The sequence below is a fragment of the Protopterus annectens genome, chromosome 10.part0 (assembly GCF_019279795.1).
Source record: "Protopterus annectens isolate FY-2018-M chromosome 10.part0, PAN1.0, whole genome shotgun sequence".
NCBI lineage: Eukaryota > Metazoa > Chordata > Ceratodontiformes > Protopteridae > Protopterus > Protopterus annectens.
The window spans coordinates 1136235008-1136252388 of record NC_056744.1 but is presented as its reverse complement, the minus strand read 5'-3'; the positions used below and the strand labels follow the sequence as shown (position 1 = coordinate 1136252388).

General features: G+C 42.0%; 1 protein-coding gene across 3 annotated transcripts in view; it reads right to left on the bottom strand.

The window, feature by feature from the left end:
- Positions 1–17381, bottom strand: part of MIGA1 (mitoguardin 1) — a 1154615-nt gene that overhangs the window by 204084 nt on the left and 933150 nt on the right. For all 3 annotated transcript variants that reach the window (XM_044085862.1, XM_044085860.1, XM_044085861.1), the window contains 2 exons: positions 4078–4196; positions 3500–3572 (listed from right to left, as the gene is read on the bottom strand). In XM_044085862.1, coding sequence (XP_043941797.1) covers positions 3500–3572; positions 4078–4196 — 192 coding nt within the window. The remainder of the gene's footprint in view (positions 1–3499; positions 3573–4077; positions 4197–17381) is intronic.

The window sequence follows — 17381 nt, the reverse complement described above, 5'->3', positions numbered from 1 at the left end:
TTACTATTACTCATACTAAATCTGTTTTCAAAGTGAGAGTATTTTGTTTGTTTAGTTAATAGATGCCAGTGTTTTTGCTGTAAAATTTGAAACAAGTTTTAAATTAAATCTTAATCTCTGATCAGTGCAAAACAGAGGCACGACTAGCTGTTCCTGAATTTGTGTATGAGATTGATGAGATTGTTTTTCTCTTATTCCTGAGGCACAAACGTCTTTGTTCCATTCTTCCACTTCTGTTGTGTTGTTAGCTACCTACTTGAATTGTTGCACTGCAGCCCAATAACACTTAACCCAAACCATAATCCTTCAGAGTGACACATTTATTTTCTATTTTGTGCATATTGCCAGGATACGTACAATATGTATGTTATTCGACTGTTGTATTTATTATTTTTCCATAAGGAAATATAGGGAAATGGTCTTTAATGTTTAACAGTGGATTCAAGGTGAATGGTTACAATGCAGTCTACACTCTACTGTACAATGGTTCATAGGTAAGTACTAGGCTATCTGCCCAAGGGCATCTATAAGCCTAGCCAGAATGTGTTGGCTTTCGCTGCCCCCTTAGATTAGTTCCCTGTGCCTCTGTCCAGCAGAGCCATTAGTTCCCTGTGCCTCTCTTTTCAGCTTCATATGCCCTACATGCCCCACCAGCCACCTATTGTATCCCTATTGTGCACCAGCAAGAAAATAAACCTGGAGCTACCACTGTTCACATACTGGCTGAAGCTGTGTCTTCACAGGCTTGTATGCCATGTGGCAGGTGTCACCCATGCAGCTGATCTACCACTGCCTCCATTGATGGCAACCATTTTGGCTGCACCAGAATTTTCACAGCAGCATCAGCTGTGGAAGTAACTACAGACAGAAGAAAGCATCTCTGGAGTCATGCCAGTTATGGCAGTGGCACATCTGGTAACAGATGGTGACAATCACCCAGCACATCAACATCTAGCTAGGCCTGTGGCTCTACTCATGCAACTCCTAGCAGAGGCTGCATTTATAAGCAGGGGTGCACACAGGATGGCCAGCTACCTAATATGCATGCCTTGGACCTGTCCAATAAATCAAGCTGCAGTGTTACAACTACAGCTGAAGATGTATCTCAGCACACACACACACACCACTACAGCACAGCCTCCATAGCTACACACACACACACACACACACACACACACACACACACACACACCAGAACTGCCAGTCTCCCACCATACAACATTCTTTAATAATCCCATGCAGGCCCATGTCTGACACACACTGCATAAGGAAAATTTAATTTTGTAAAGCACTCTCACATTTCCATGTGGAAGATATTGCACACTTGTGCTTTGTCCCTCACCTGTGCAAATGATAACTGTGCCCTTCCCTTTCTAGTTTGGTTGCCCATGTCTGATGCACAGTGTGGCAGTGTGCATGGGTAAGCACAATTGTGCTGGATTTGCATGCATCACTTTTACTGCAGTGTCTATATTGTGCTATGGGGGCTGAAGCTGTGTGCAAGCCACTGCATCTTTGCTAGTGCCATGTCATACTGTGCCCGTCTCTGTCTAACATTTTCATCTTCTGATGCTGGGTACTCCAATGATTTCTCCACTGCCCAAGCCTCCACTGCCTGGTGTGCTGAGAGATGTTTCTCTTGCAATTGTCACATCTGCTGTAACTGTCTCTTAAGTATTAGACTGTGTAGCACTGAACTCAGTGAAAATACTTTTAGCACATGTGCCAGGGTCATACTGCAGGGCACCACCTAATACATCTGGATAGTGAAAGTATACCTTCAGCTGCCCAACCATATACTCTACAATGACCCTGGTTTATGACAGACTAGTTGCATCCCTGATCTGTTTCAATCTGTAAATTTCTGATGGATGTCATCAGCCAGGGCTCCAATGCATATCCATCATCTCCAATAAGATGTCCTGTGTGGAAGACACATTTCACAGATTGTTGATAAAAGTCACATGTGTGCTTTATGAGGAAGAGGTGTTAACTACTTGGGTGGCCTGCATACACACTGAAGATCATACCTTGTACACTACAGACTACCTAGCAGATGATGAAGTGATAACCTTTTGCAGTACACATACCTAATTTCCAAGTTCTCAGTTAAGCGCAATTTATGGCCCACAGTTATCTCAGGAAAGTGGGCTATATCACAAAAGCCTTGCATGGTGGTGGCTGTCTCCTCTGTGATACATGGAGACCACACATGCACCCCCACATGTGGCAACATGGCATTGACAAACTGATGGGGTATTCTTAAGGCAGATCCCTGAGAGACCTCCACTGTGTACCCAGTTGGTAACTGAAAGATTCCTGTATCTAGTATACACAAAGCCACACATAACTTAGTATGCACTGCAATAGGTAATCTATGACTTCCATAGGACTGCATATGAAGCTGACATATGTCTATCAGGTCATGCATGGTGCCCCAATCCACACAGTACTGGTCCACAACTGTTGATGTCTTGAAGTCCATGAAATGTTAAGCATTGTTGGATGACACAGCACCTCCAAGAGCAACAAAGTGAACCACCATGGCTCACAGTTAATAGCCTGTTTCATATACACATGAATTAGGTCTATATTAGTTCATCTAAATTTATTTTCAGTGAAAATGTATTCGTCGACCCTTATTCAGCAAAAATCACTTTTGTGATTCTTTGAATAATCCAAAGGCAAAGAAATACTTGCCCCGCAGCACAATGGACCCACATATATATATATGAACTCTGAGATTGCACTACAGTGGACAAAAGGGCAAAGTTGTGTAGGTGGCCAACTACATTTTTGCCCTTGGGATATTCAGTGAATTGCGAAAGTGATTTCTGCTGAATAGGGGTCGATGAATACGTGTTCACTGAAAATAAATTTCGGCAAACTAATACAGATGCCATGAATTAATGCTGTAGCAATCCATAACATAGTTCTGCAATTCCCCAGCATGAATATAAGGATTTAGCTATGGTCAATACTACTAATGTTAAAGCACCGCTCTGCATACTTTATACACTTCTGAATGACTCCCCCAACTTATTTTACCTCATTTACATACACGTCCCTCTTCAGTTTAATACTGCTGCTCATTATCATCTGATTGTACAGCAATTAGGATATACTGCCAGCTGCTTTTCTGCCTGACACTCATTACTTGTGCAACGTGTCTTTGAATTGTAGAGATCCTGCATATGACCGCTTGTCACATAAAACTGCTTACTGTAATCCAAGGGATAGTGTTTTGGGTAAAGGACTTTATACGCAAACCAGGAGTGATAGGAAATTTCCAATCATCTATTGTTGAGATTAAATCCATTTCCTACAGTGGTAGACACAGTTATTGAAAAGGAATACTGCACTTACTTACAATATAACTGAGTGTTTCTAAGACTTGCTTCTTTAAATAAAGCATTCTGAGATGTGGAAAACGTATTCATGCTCACATGAGTTTTAATGCTATCCAGTACATCTGGCATAAAAAAGAAAAAAAAAATACCTGAAAAGCCTGTCTTATGCAGTGCAACTTGGCAAGAAAGTCACTGTCCCCCAGGCACTCTAACATCTCCGTCCTGTGCAAAATAAAAAACAGGCACTAATATTAATCATCAGGTATATCCTATGGGGTTAATAAACTGGTAAGAAAGAAACCTGGATGAAGATGCTGCTGCCAAGGTTAGCAAATCTGACTGCATACTTATAAAAAACATTTAACAGCTCCCAGTAAAACTTCTAAAGCAATCATTACCCAGTTCACCTTCTGTAGTACACATTTTAAGATGCTAGGAAAACATAAGGAATAACTTTTAATTTTGTTATAATGGTTAACAGATTAATTTTACTGCAGCAGTCTATTCTGAAAAGAACAGAAGGATGTTATTCTTCTAACCTTTGCCTTTGCAATAAACCACTGAAATGATGGAAATCATTTAGCAATCTAAAAAGCCATAATAACTACATAATCAAATAAAGGAGAGAAAATTAGAGAACTACACGCCACATTTTAAATACAGTCTTCAAAATGGCAGTAACTCCATAAAATACAAAACATCTAAGCAAACAGTTGTATGTATTTACCTTAACACTCGACAGTAAACTTTTCCTTCTTCAACTAAGTGCATAGCTTCCTCATATAACAGACAATGACAAAGGGAGCCCAGTCCATATGTATTCCGGGCATCTTTTTGTTCTGAAAGCTATAAAAGATTATGGATTATTTATACTGTCATTCACATATATAACAGCAATACTGTAATAATAAATGCTCCTTTCACTCAAAGCAACATTTCCTTATGTACAAATAATGTTCTTTTGCAATTTAGTGGTTTGACTTTAGAATCTGCTCTGGATATAGGGCTCTAGCAGAGATCTAGCTGTGTACTGGATACAGAATGCAGGGCAAAGCTACTGAGTGACTATTTAATGAGCAACAGTTCCTGAATGGGTAAATGCATGCAGTGCAGCAACATAACATGTTTGGATGTGAGTTACATGGAGATTTAGTCACCAGTGGCATTTTTTTTCATGACCATAAAGGCTAAGTGATATAATTTCAAACCCCAAGTGTTAGTAAATCATAGGACAACCCACAACCCCAAATACCGCTGTTATATCATGGATCTTATTTGTTTTACAAATAATATATGGTTATTTAATTTTAATCGATTCATTTATGTGGTGTTATATAACAGGAAAAAAAAAATTATATATATATATATATATATATATATATATATATATATATACATACACACACACACACACACACACACACACACACACACACACACACACACGTGTGTGTGAATGTGTATTTATTACTCCATGACCACAAAGCGACTGTGGTAAGAAGCATCTGCTACAAATTTCAGAAAATTCAAAGTTTCTAATAATTCACATCATTACTCTTATCACTGCAGAAGCTCCGTTTGATACAGAGTAATTCAGTGAGCACAAACCAGTAAATGTATCAAGCCAAAGCAAGTTTGGATTTCACTTTTCTCTATATATTTTATTTATTTATTTTTTCAATCCCCTTGGAGCTCTGTGCATTCTTGAAACATGCACAGTAAACAGCAACATGTCTGCTACAGTGACCTCTGACCATAATGCCAAATAGGTGGATGAATATCCAGGGACAATGAACAATGCAATTTACAATCCATCTGGGCAGCATATGCTGGCCACAGTCAGGGCTTTCTTAACTGAAACAAAACACATGAAAATCAGATTTATCTTAATTAATGCACACTTGCAAGCAAAAATGAGCCAGCTGTCCATGTCTAAGGAATGAATGGTCTTCGCTCTTCTGGGATTTAGAAGGGAAAAACAGGGAGATGAAAGGATTGACTAATAGATATGTCTGAAGCCACTCTGAGTAAGGAAACCTCAATTAATCATAATGGAAACATAAAATAGGGCTTTTTGAATCTAAGAGGTTTACATTTCTGAAATCTTTCTGGTGGAGGTAACAGTCACATTGGAAAAAGATCTTACAAGAGATAATCTAATTGCATGGTGAGCACAGCATCTCAAAAGCAGACAGTTAAGTGGATCCATCATGGATAACTGGAGATAACTGGAGATGGAGTACTCTTTCAGGAACTGCTGTACAATCATGTGTTGAGATGAGCTATAGTTTTGTCAACCACAAGATCCCACTACTTAAACAGAATAACTTGGGACAAATTAAGCAAGTGTCCAAAACAGGCAATTTATACCTGCAAGATCATTAACTGCAGAGGAAGTGGGTACCTCTCTGCCCAGAGAGAGCCCATTTCATCTACCAGAATACATCTACTTAATGAAAAGTTTACTGGCAGCTTCAAGCCAGATGATTCAGCAGAATAAATGGATCTAATGGAGTAAAAATTCTGAGATTCAGTCAGCTGTCTTCACCTCCCCTCAAGAAAAAAAAAATAATAATACAATTGACTTGCATTGGGGTGGTATCATGAATACACAGAGATATGAGAAGCCAAAATTACAGTCTTCCTGGCTATCAAATAGCAGTGTTATCAGCCTTGGCCTTTGTCCTCTGACCTACCAAAAAAACATGAAATCAAGGGGAACAGTGAAGATGCACTGATGAACTATACTATACTAAGGAGACCATATCTACTCTCCACTGTTCACTGTCTACTACCCACTGACCTCTGCCCTGCTATATTCAACAGCCAATGGAGATCATCACTTTTCCCTTTGCAGGAAAGTCATCTTTTAGGGTGTCCCACACCTAGAAGACATCCTAAATCTTAATTTCTAACTTTTGGCTCCATGACAGGGATGAAGCTATGATTCAATGAGACTGTTAAAAACCTCAGTTGGGATGTAATCTGCTACTATGAAGATGCTAAAATCATGCTCCACTGTCAATCATGCACTTTTTTTCCATGCAGAAACCCACCAAACCCAGTTAACTCCACTAAACACATAGAAATGTATACCACCGCACTATACCACCATGTAAACAAATGCAAAGATGTAGCAGTACTCTGTAAGAATTAGCTCAGGGCAAACCCTGCAAACAAAGTCATGTGGTGAAGCCATAATATCAACAAGCTTAACAACAAAGGAAGATAATTCTGACCAAAAGTAAGAAGAGAAATTCCCAGAAAGCTAGAGCCTTCTTCAATGAAATAAACAAACAGGAGCTTAGCAAAATCTAGCAAGCCTGTGTTTGAGATTAAAATACGTATCTAAGCCAAAGACAATCACAAAGCTTTTTTAGTTATGTCTGTAATCTAAAAAACACAACACATTGATGCATTGAGCTGATTATAAACTATTTCACTGGTTTTCTATCACATACTCAAATGTACTGTGTTCGAGTGTGAAGATGTCCAAACAAAATGTTTGGAAATCAGAACACCAAACAGAATAAATGCCAAACTGAGCATTTCAGTAAAGTCGAATGTCGAATATGTCAACTTTGCTGAAATGCTCACACCCGCTCAACATTGTAAAACACTTTTTGCAGGGGGACAAGCTCCCCATACCCCCCCTACTTATATATACAAACTTCTGAGATCACACTACACAGAGGGAAAGGGTAGATTTTCTGATCCCCACTATACTGCGATCTGCACTACAATGTCGAACCTTGCTATAGCAAATGTTCACTATTGTAAGGTTCGACAATGTAGTAATCTCAATTACGGTTCTGTTAACTGAGTTTTGCACATATGTTAATCGCACAAAGTGCGACTGACTATGTGATAGTAAACAAATTTTACTTACATTGAGGATGAAGATATAGTGAACCTGCTGGCTGATAAATTTAGCTCTAACTTTACCCCCCTCCCCTCCATCTGTCCCTCAAGATGTACCTGAAACTGGCTTGCCTCTAATTACAACATAAGACAAAGTCCTAAAAGTACTATCAAAAGCTAAAAATATTGCATTGATGGGTTCTGACAATATCCTTGGATGCATCTTAAATAGCATGAAGCACGATTCAGCCAAAACTCCTGTTCAACCACAGTCTCCATGCAGACTTAGTACCAAGTAAATGAGAACAGCTACAGTCATTCCTCTGCATAAGACAGGACCTTCTACAGACCCAGGCAATTACAGACCCATAATTCTTACCAATTTCATATACAAAGCCATGAAAAGAATTATCATGAAACTAATCAGTTAGAACACAAGGGACTTGCAAACAGCGGACCAGTCTCAGTTTGTATTCATCAAGGACAGGTCATACTTCTCAACTTGGTGGACTTTTTTGAAAAGGTCACCAAAGCAATGGCTGCAGGTAAAAGGGCACACACTACATACCTTGACCTGGCCAAATGTATGATGTAATCCTCCACTCAGGCACAGTAGAATAGTTAATTAAACCGGGATAGACTGGCTCACAATCAGGATGCAGGAAATAAAAACAGGAGAAGTTACCTACAAAAAGTGGACAGTTACCAGGATTCTGTGCCGGGATTTCTCTGAAGTTAAAGCCAATACCAAAGGGCTATGACTAACTAAGTTTACCTCCTCTAACTCCACAACTTCACTCCCACTATGTCTCACTACCCCCAGTCCTATCTCCACTACACCCTCCTGGGATTACCCTCCCTATTCACCTGTCTCTCCACAGCCACCATCAGCACCTCTTATCTCCTTACAATCACTCACTGTATCCACCCCAAATCCCCCACCCTAATCCACAACATTACTATCACCCCCACTCACCCAAGCATATACCCAACCATATACACCCACCCCCCCCATATACCATGCCCCTCCCATGTACCACTTTTATCCATCTAAAAAGCAACTAAGTCTACAATTTCACTACTTAATCGTCCAATACCTAAAAACTATCACCTGTATAACTACCCAGCTACTACTAGGAAGGGACATTCACCCCAACCCCGGGCCAGCAAACCCTGCTAATAAGCCATGCACCCATCGCTAGCCAACTAAGCACAAATCCACCGACTTACTGATACTAAATATGAATACCCGCAGTATCATGAATAAAATAGGAGACCTTCACTCTGCTACCTTCTTATATAACCCTGATATTATTCTCATCACAGAGACGTGGCTTAAACCACATATTAAAGATAATTTCATCACCCCACCTGGGTATAACATTTTCAGGGCAGACCGGCTACATAAAAGAGGTGTAGGCTTATCTCTACTTCACAGAACCAACCTATAACTCCAACTCCTCCAAAAGGATTCCCCCAACTCAACAATGCAGACTATTTCCAAAACTCTCCCTTAACCAGCATAAGCACCTAAACCTACTGGGTTATCTATATACCCTGGGTGACAACCTAAGCACCCTAGAATCCATACTTCACTGGCCCTCATACTTCCTTCCTCAAGAAACTAGGTGATGTAAACATTGGCTGAAACTCCATCCACTCTCCCACCCCCACGCACCACATAAACCTATATAACTTCATCCAACTTATAGATACTCCCACACGCATTGATAAGGCCACAAAAATAGAATCTATACTTGATTGGATCCTCAAAAATCAACCAAATACTACCCATCCAAGTGACACCCTACCAAACTCTCTGAGCGACCACAGCCCCACTTTTATCCTCATGCACAAATTTAAAATAATGAACTCTCCCTCCCTTCTACAGACACACTCTAACAAAAAGTTTCCTAGAGACCACTTCATAAGAGCCTTGCAACATTGCAACTGGTCTCTCATCAAAACCCTTTCATTAGACAAAGCAGGTGAATACTTCAACTCCACATTCCTAAATATCCTCAACCAACTAGACCCCTTAAAAACTATCAGGATACGTAACAACTCCACAAAAAGTACAGTTTTGTACCTACCATAAATGTAGATGTCCGATAGGTATGCATCTGCAGTCATAACAAATGGGTTGTCCTGCCTCAGGCAGCCCTTCGGTCGGCCGGATTCCAAAGTCTGGGTCTGGCCTCGGCTGATGTCGCACTTCACCCGACGTCATAGCTGCTGGGGTATAAAGGCATCAGCCGACGCCATTTTCCTCAGTGTTTCTTGCCCCAGATGCCAGGTGCCCTCTAGGAAGGCTAAATTTGGATAAATGCAGATAATTCCAAACAGTAGAAAGCAAAATATATATACATATATACATACAAACAAATACACCATAATAGATTCCCCCAGCTAGCTAAAAGAGGGGTAAGTACCCTAGGAATACCACAGTATAGAAGGAGGGTGGGTAATCCTGACTGCAGATGCATACCTATCGGACATCTACATTTATGGTAGGTACAAAACTGTACTATGTCCTTCAAGGATGCATCTGCAGTCATAACAAATGGGTAGAATACCATAGCCAAACTGGGGGAGGAGGCACTAAGATAATGATGGTGTAGTTAAGATCCCTTGTAAAACAGCAGTTGCAAAACCTGCTCGGGATCTGGAGTATAAAGGAAGATTATAATGCTTGGCAAATGTATGCACGGAGCTCCAAGTAGCAGCTTCTAAAATGTCTTTGGTAGCCACTCCTCGTAGGAAAGCTGTAGTGGTGTCTGTAGCTCTTGTGGAGTGAGGCCTGATATTTTCAGGAGATGTCTTTCCATGAAATGAGTAGCAGAATCGAATGCAATTTCCTATCCATTTTGAGATTGTCTGTTTTGAAATTGCTTTTCCTTGCACTCCTGTTGCATATGCTACCAGAAGCTGGTCAGTTTTTCTGCTGGCCTTGGTTCTATCCAGATAGTAGCACAGTTGTCTGTGTACATCCAAGGTGTGTAGTAGTTTTTCCCCCCTGTTCTGTGGGTTGGGGAAGAATGTAGGTAAATGTATGGCTTGGTTCAAGGATACCCTGGATACCACCTTTGGCATAAAAGTAGGATTGGTTCTCAGAGACACTCTATCCTGATGGAAGATAAGGAAAGGCTGCACTGCCATTAATGCCTGTAACTCAGATACCCTTCTTGCTGAAGTGATTGCTAGCAGGAAGGCAGTTTTCCAAGATAAGAACTGTAAGTCTGCTGTTGCTGCTGGTTCAAAAGGGGGAAGTGTTAATTTTTCTAGCACAAAATTGAGATCCCATGCAGGCAAAGGTGGTTTCCTTGGAGGCTTTACATTTTTGATCCCTCTCAAAAATTGTCTGAGGAGAGGATGAGAGAAGACAGGAGGATCCATGTTGTACTCTGCTGAAATTGCTGATGCATGTATCTTAATGGAAGAATAGGACAGGCCATTGTGGAACAGTTCTGCTAAGTATTCCAGGATGTGTGCTAGGTTTGCTAGTGTGACATTTTTTCCCTTTTTTGCACTCCAAATGAGGAATATTTTCCATTTGGCTGAATATGCTTTCCTTGTGGAGGGTCTGCGAGCCTCCAGGATAATGTCCTTAACCCTCTGAGATAAATCAAGTTGGTTTTGTTTTATGCAATTTTCCAAGCAGTTAGCTGCAGTGTTTTTAAGTTTGGATGCAGGGTCTTGTAATTGTTCTGCGTTAGAAGTAAAGGACATAGAGGTAGATGCCATGAATGCGTCCGAGACATGCTTCTCAGTAGCGGGTACCAATGTTGCCTTGGCCAGTCTGGAGCTATCAGAATTACCTTTGGCTGTTCCTCTCTGATCTTCAGTAGAACTTTGTACATCAAAGGAAGAGGTGGAAAGGCATATACTGTCAGGTCCTTCCAGCTGAAAGAAAGGGAGTCCACCCTCCAGGCAAGTGGGTGGTATACTCTTGAGCAGAATTTCTTCAGTTGGTGGTTGTGTGGGGAGGCAAACAGGTCTATCTCTGGCATTCCCCATTTCTTTGTTATGGTTTTGAAAATATCTGGATGCAGCATCCATTCGTGAGCATCCGTGGTAGTCCTGCTTAAGCTGTCTGCTAGTGAATTCTCTTTTCCTGGTACAAATCTGGCCTGCAGTTGGATGTTGAGATTCAGGGCCAAGTTCCACAGGTCCATTGCCGTCCGGCATAGAGTGTATGAATGTGTGCCTCCCTGTTTGTTGATGTACCACATGACTGTGGTATTATCCGTCCTTATCAGCAGGTGTCCTTGCTGGATGAATGGTCTGAATGCCTCGATTGCATGTTTCACTGCCAGCATCTCCTTTAGATTTATGTGTAGATTCAGCTGGTCTTGTGACCATAGGCCTTGGATACACTTGTCTTCCATGTGTGCCCCCCAGCCTAGGTCTGAGGCGTCCGTGGTGATGGTCTGCCTTGGATGTGGTTTGTGGAAAGGCAATCCTCTGTTTAACTGACAGGCCTGAGCCCACCACAGGAATTCTTTTTTCAGACATGGAATGATTGGTATCTGGGCTTCTAGACTGTGTCTGTGTTGAGACCATACATTCCTTAGGTACCATTGTAACTTTCTCATATGCAGCCTGGCATGTGGGATCAATATTATGCAGGATGCCATGTAACCCAGGGCCTGCAGGACTTTCCTTGCAGTAAGCTGAGTTTGTCTTGTTAATGCCATGAAATAGACTGGTAGTTGCTTTTGTTTTTCCTCTGTGAGAAAAGCCATCTGAGTTATTGTGTCCAGTTCTGCCCCCAAAAATGTTATCCTTTGGGATGGCACTAGTCTTGATTTTTGTATGTTGACTGTGTATCCCAAGGCTTGCAGCAGTTGTATGACATTGACCAAATCCTTTATTAATTTTGTCTTGTTGTCCGCTTGTATTAGGCAGTCGTCCAGGTATGGGTAGATTTGAATTCCCTGAAGCCTGCAATGAGCAATTACTGATGCCAGGCATTTCGTGAATACTCTGGGCGCAGTAGATAAGCCAAAGGGCAATGCTGAGAATTGATAATGCTCTGATCCTGCAAGAAATCTGAGGTGTCTTCTGCAATCTGGTCGTATAGGGACGTGCAGGTATGCCTCCTTGAGATCTAGAGTCACCAGCCAAGACTCCTTGCCCAACATGGGAAGAAGTTGCTGTAGGGTCAGCATTTTGAATTTTGGAACAATGAGGTATGTGTGTTCAGTGCGGACAAATCGAGAATAGGCCTCCATTGATTTTCTTTTCTTGGTACAAGGAATAGTCTGGAGTAAAATCCTTGGCCTTGTTCCATAGATGGTACCTTTTCTATTGCTCTCATCCTTAGTAAAGTGATGATTTGTTTTAGAGCCTCTTGATTTCTGGCTTGGTGGAAGGTTTGGCATTCCTCTCTTTTTTGGTAGAGTGTGGAAGTGAAACCTGTAGCCCTTGTCTATTGTTTGTAAAGTCCATTTGTCTCCTGTAATACAATGCCAATTTCTTGAGAATAAGGCTAGCTTTCCGCCCAAGGGTGCTTCCAGTTGTTCCCTGGTAGGCGGAATCAGAGCCAAGTCATTGTGTCTGTCCTGTAGAAGTGGTTGCAGTCGCAGCTGTGGCGGCACTTCTTTGGTTGGCAGGTTGCCACTGACGACCCCTGTAGGCACCCCTAGAGTGACCTTTGCCTCTTGGCCGTCTATTTCTGCCTCTCTGTGCTCTGGAGGTGTCTGGAAAGGACCAATTCTTTGAAGGCCAATTTCTGCTAAACCTCGGAGGTTGGACCTGCAAGAAATCCTTGACTGTTTGGACAGATTTTGCTTTTTCTTCCACTTTCTTTAGAACCTCCTGTGCAGGGGAGCCAAACAAACTTTGTTTCTCCATAGGGGCATCCAGGAGTTTAGACTTAACATGGTCTGGTAAGGATTGTTCTTTTAACCAGGCATGCCTTCGAATCACTGCTCCAGTCATAGCTGATTTAAATGAAGCCTCCAGTGCATCATAGCCACATTTTAAGAAATGATTACTGACCTGCTGAGAATTGTGTACCAAATCCTGAAGGGACTTACGGTCTAAAGGTTCAGGAGAGGCCAGCTTTTTATTCAGCTGATTAACAAAAATTCCTGGTACTGTATCATGTGAAATTGACAGTTTAAAGCCCTGGCAGAAAGAGTAGCAGATGTATAAACCTTTTTACCCCATCTCTCTAATGCTCTAGATTCTCTTTCAGATGGTAGTGGTTTTTGGCAGAGGCAGCTGCAACACCTTTAGGGCCCTGAGAAATGGTTTCTGGGTCTGCAGCATGAGCCTTATACAAGTGGTAGTGAGAATCCGGGACCCTGTAGTATCTGTCAGGCTTTGCAGGGGCCGGGGGAAGAGAATCAGGGGCAGTACTGGCATCATTGTATGCATCATCAACAACTGATAGTACAGGTGGAATGGGTAAAGGCCTATGCTGTGGTAAGTGTAAAAAAGTCCTTAGCCTTTTCCTAGAATCAGAAAAATCCTGACCCTGCCATTGGAAGTGTTCCCTCATTGAGTGTAGGGTTTCCCCAAAAGAAAATTCTTCTGGAGGTGAGGCAGAAGGAATGGAGTCTTCTGCATCAGAATCCTCATAAGGTGAGTACGGGCCTTCCTCATGGTCCGATACATCTGAACCATCCGAGGAGTAGTCAGAGGACAGAGGTTCAGGGGGTTCAGTCCTAGGCCTCTTTTCAGGAGGGGGTTGTGAGGCCCTGTCTGGGTGAGGATGGGTTCCCCTGATCAGAGAAATAAGGTCCTCAGCAAGGCTGAGAATCTGGGAACTTGAGGTAGGCCTGTGAGAGGGAGCTTTTGAAGGTAAGGCCTTGGAAAGTTTGGCTGCTTTAGCCCTGGAAAAGGCCTTGATAGACATAGAAGCAGGGGGTCTAGCTGCCCCACGTGCAGGAGTAGAGATGTCCAACGGAATAGTGTCAGACAACTCTTGTGTGCCTGCTACTTCAGCAGGAATTTCTGTAGCCGACTCAGCCATGGCCTGTGTGGCTTCAGTTATCGGAGGCATGCTTTCGGCTGAAGGGAGAACCGAGGTCTCGGTTTCAGCCGAAACCGAGACACTCGCGGTAGGCCTAACCGTGGTTTCAGCCGAAACCGTGGGCCGTGAGTGTCGGTCCTTTTCTTTGCGTTTTTTTAGCTAAATGTGTAGTCGGAGTCTCCGACGGCATTTTATATGCAAAAGTGGAGCCAAAAAACTCTTCTGCAAACTCCGACCGACGTCTAAGAGTCCGTCGGTTGAAGGAAGCACAGGCTAAACAAGCTGATACGTCGTGGTCTGGGCCTAAGCAAGTAAGAGTGGAAATCCTTATGAGGTATTTGTTTCCCACAAGTTAAACAATTATTTACTTTGTCTGACATCGGCTGAGGCAAGAAAGAGTCCCCAACGGGGTCCTTAGCTTTTTAGAAGTCTTCGGTACGCTGAAATCTCTGGATCTGACCGACCGGCACTTGCGAACAGCTTCTGCTTCGGGCACCGCGTGGCAAGAAAGACTGAGGAAAATGGCGTCGGCTGATGCCTTTATACCCCAGCAGCTATGATGTCGGGTGAAGTGCGACATCAGCCGAGGCCAGACCCAGACTTTGGAATCCGGCCGACCGAAGGGCTGCCTGAGGCAGGGCAACCCATTTGTTAGGACTGCAGATGGCAGATGCATCCTTGAAGGACATCCACAAAAGCCCTACTTAGAGCCAGGGATAAAGCCTGGAAAATCTGGTGCCACACCAGATCACCCTCAGCTAGGCAAACATTTCATGAGCTCTGTAACAAAGCAAAAAAGCAGGTTAAGCTCTACAAACAATATTACTATATCATTCAACAAAACAAATATAGTACCAAACCACAAAAATTCTGGGCAACAATAAATAGCATCATACAGCTCGGAAGAACCACCACTCCTGACCCCAACATAACAGGTACAGACCTGGACATAGCCTCCAGCGTTTATAACTATTTCACCTCCTCAGTACTCATACTCTTAAACAACATCACTTCTTTCAACATCCCTCAACCACCTCAGGCCCAACTCAGTACCATACCTTTCATATGTAAGTCTGTTCCTACCTCTACTATCCAAAAACTCCTGGCCAAATTCAAACCAACCACCCTTGCAGCCAATAACCTTCCTGCTGAATACCTCCAAATTGCATCCAAAGCTAAAGCCTATCCCATTTCATTTCTAATAAACAGAACCATCACCGAACAAACAAACCGTTCCATCCCTGTGGAAAACCTCATATATCATACCACTCCACAAAGGTGTCTCCTCCCTAGACCTTTCCAACTATCGACCAATTGCAATTCTCTCACCCTTCTCTAAGATCCTAGAAAGATGTATTCATAATCAGTTCCTCTCCTATCTCACCAACAACCTTCTCTCCTCAACCCAACATGGATTTCGCCCATCCCACAGCACCACCACTGCCCTACTCAAATTCACCAATACTATAAACTCCCACAGGAATCTAGGTAAATTAGTATCAGCTACCTTCCTAGATTGATCCAAGGCATTCGACACAGTTTCACATAATAAACTACTTTCTTGTCTCTCTGACTTCAGCCTTAACAACCCCACCCTACTCTGGTTTAAAACCTATTAAGATAACCGCCAACAATTTGTCAAATGGCATTCTCTATCCCCCCACTCCCAACCTCCTTAGCATGTCAAAAGGATCAATCCTAGGACCCCTTCTTTTTAATATATTCACAAACCAACTCCACTCAGCTACCTCTAAAGCCAACATAGTCCAATACGCTGATGACACAACTCTGATATGCTCTGTACCCAACATCCAACTTCTCCAACAAAAAGCCCAAGAAGCCTTATTTGAAATAGAGAACTGGTTTAACAACTCACAACTCATACTAAAGCCCAAGAAAAGACAACTAATGCTATTCAACTCTACTAAAACGAGCAACCTTACCTTCTCTATACTATCCAACAAAACCCAAATCGCCCCTGTCACTGAGGCTAAACTCCTAGGAGTTACCATTGACCAGCAACTCAAATTCACAAAGCACAGATCAACAGCCATCACTAAAGTCCACAAAAAGCTAGGTTCCCTCTAGAGCTGTAAAAGTTATCTAACCACCACATCTCGAATTGCAATAGCCAGGACCCACCTCCTATCTACTCTACTTTATGCATCCCCAATTCTAACTAATCTTTACAAAACTGACTTTAATAAAAGTTCCATCTGTTACAACAAAATTGCTAGATTCGCTACCAGTGCCAAATCATGATCCCACCACTGCCTTTCTATACAAGCCTTGCACTGGCTTGAATTTCCGAACCTATTAAGGTATCATCAACTCAGCCTAGCTCATCTAATTCTGTACTACCCCGAGAAAACCCCTGACCTGACTGGCATGCTGAACTTCTACAATTCAAATAGACAACTTCGGTCCTCCAACAAAGCCTTAATCGAAACCATCACATGTAAAAACAACTCCGGGAAATCACTATTTGCCCATGAAATAGCAAAAATATGGAACAACCTTCCCCCTGACCTCAGACTACAAAACTCTACACTCTCCTTCAAAAGCCTACTTAAAATATACCTCTTCACCAAACATTTTTGCAACACTCACTATTTCTACACAGCATCTGTCCTGGACAACACAAACAACACACTCTAACTATACCTATCCATGAGTGAGCAATAACTTATATATGAGTGTATGTACGTGTGTGTGTGTGTGTGTGTGTGTGTGTGTGTGTGCATATTTATATATATATATATATATATATATATATATATATATATATATATATACATATATACACACACACACACACACACACATATATATATATATATATATATATATATATATATATATATATATATATATATATATCTATGGATCTAGGACTTTTCATCGAAAGATCAAAAGTCCGAATCCATTACCACCGAACATACCGAAAGTGCTTTCACCAACAAAGCGCTTACGATAAAGTATGTTTAAAAAAAAAAAAAAACAACATTAAACCTATTTCTATGCAGGGGGGGAGCCCGCCTGCATCCCCCATGTGGGGGGCTGTGCCCACCACACACCCCCTACTTTAATATTCTCACTCCGAAGTCACACTACAGTGGGGGAAAGGGAATTTTCCCTTATCTGCACCGTAGTACGACCGGCACAAGGAGGATACTTATCCGAAAGTG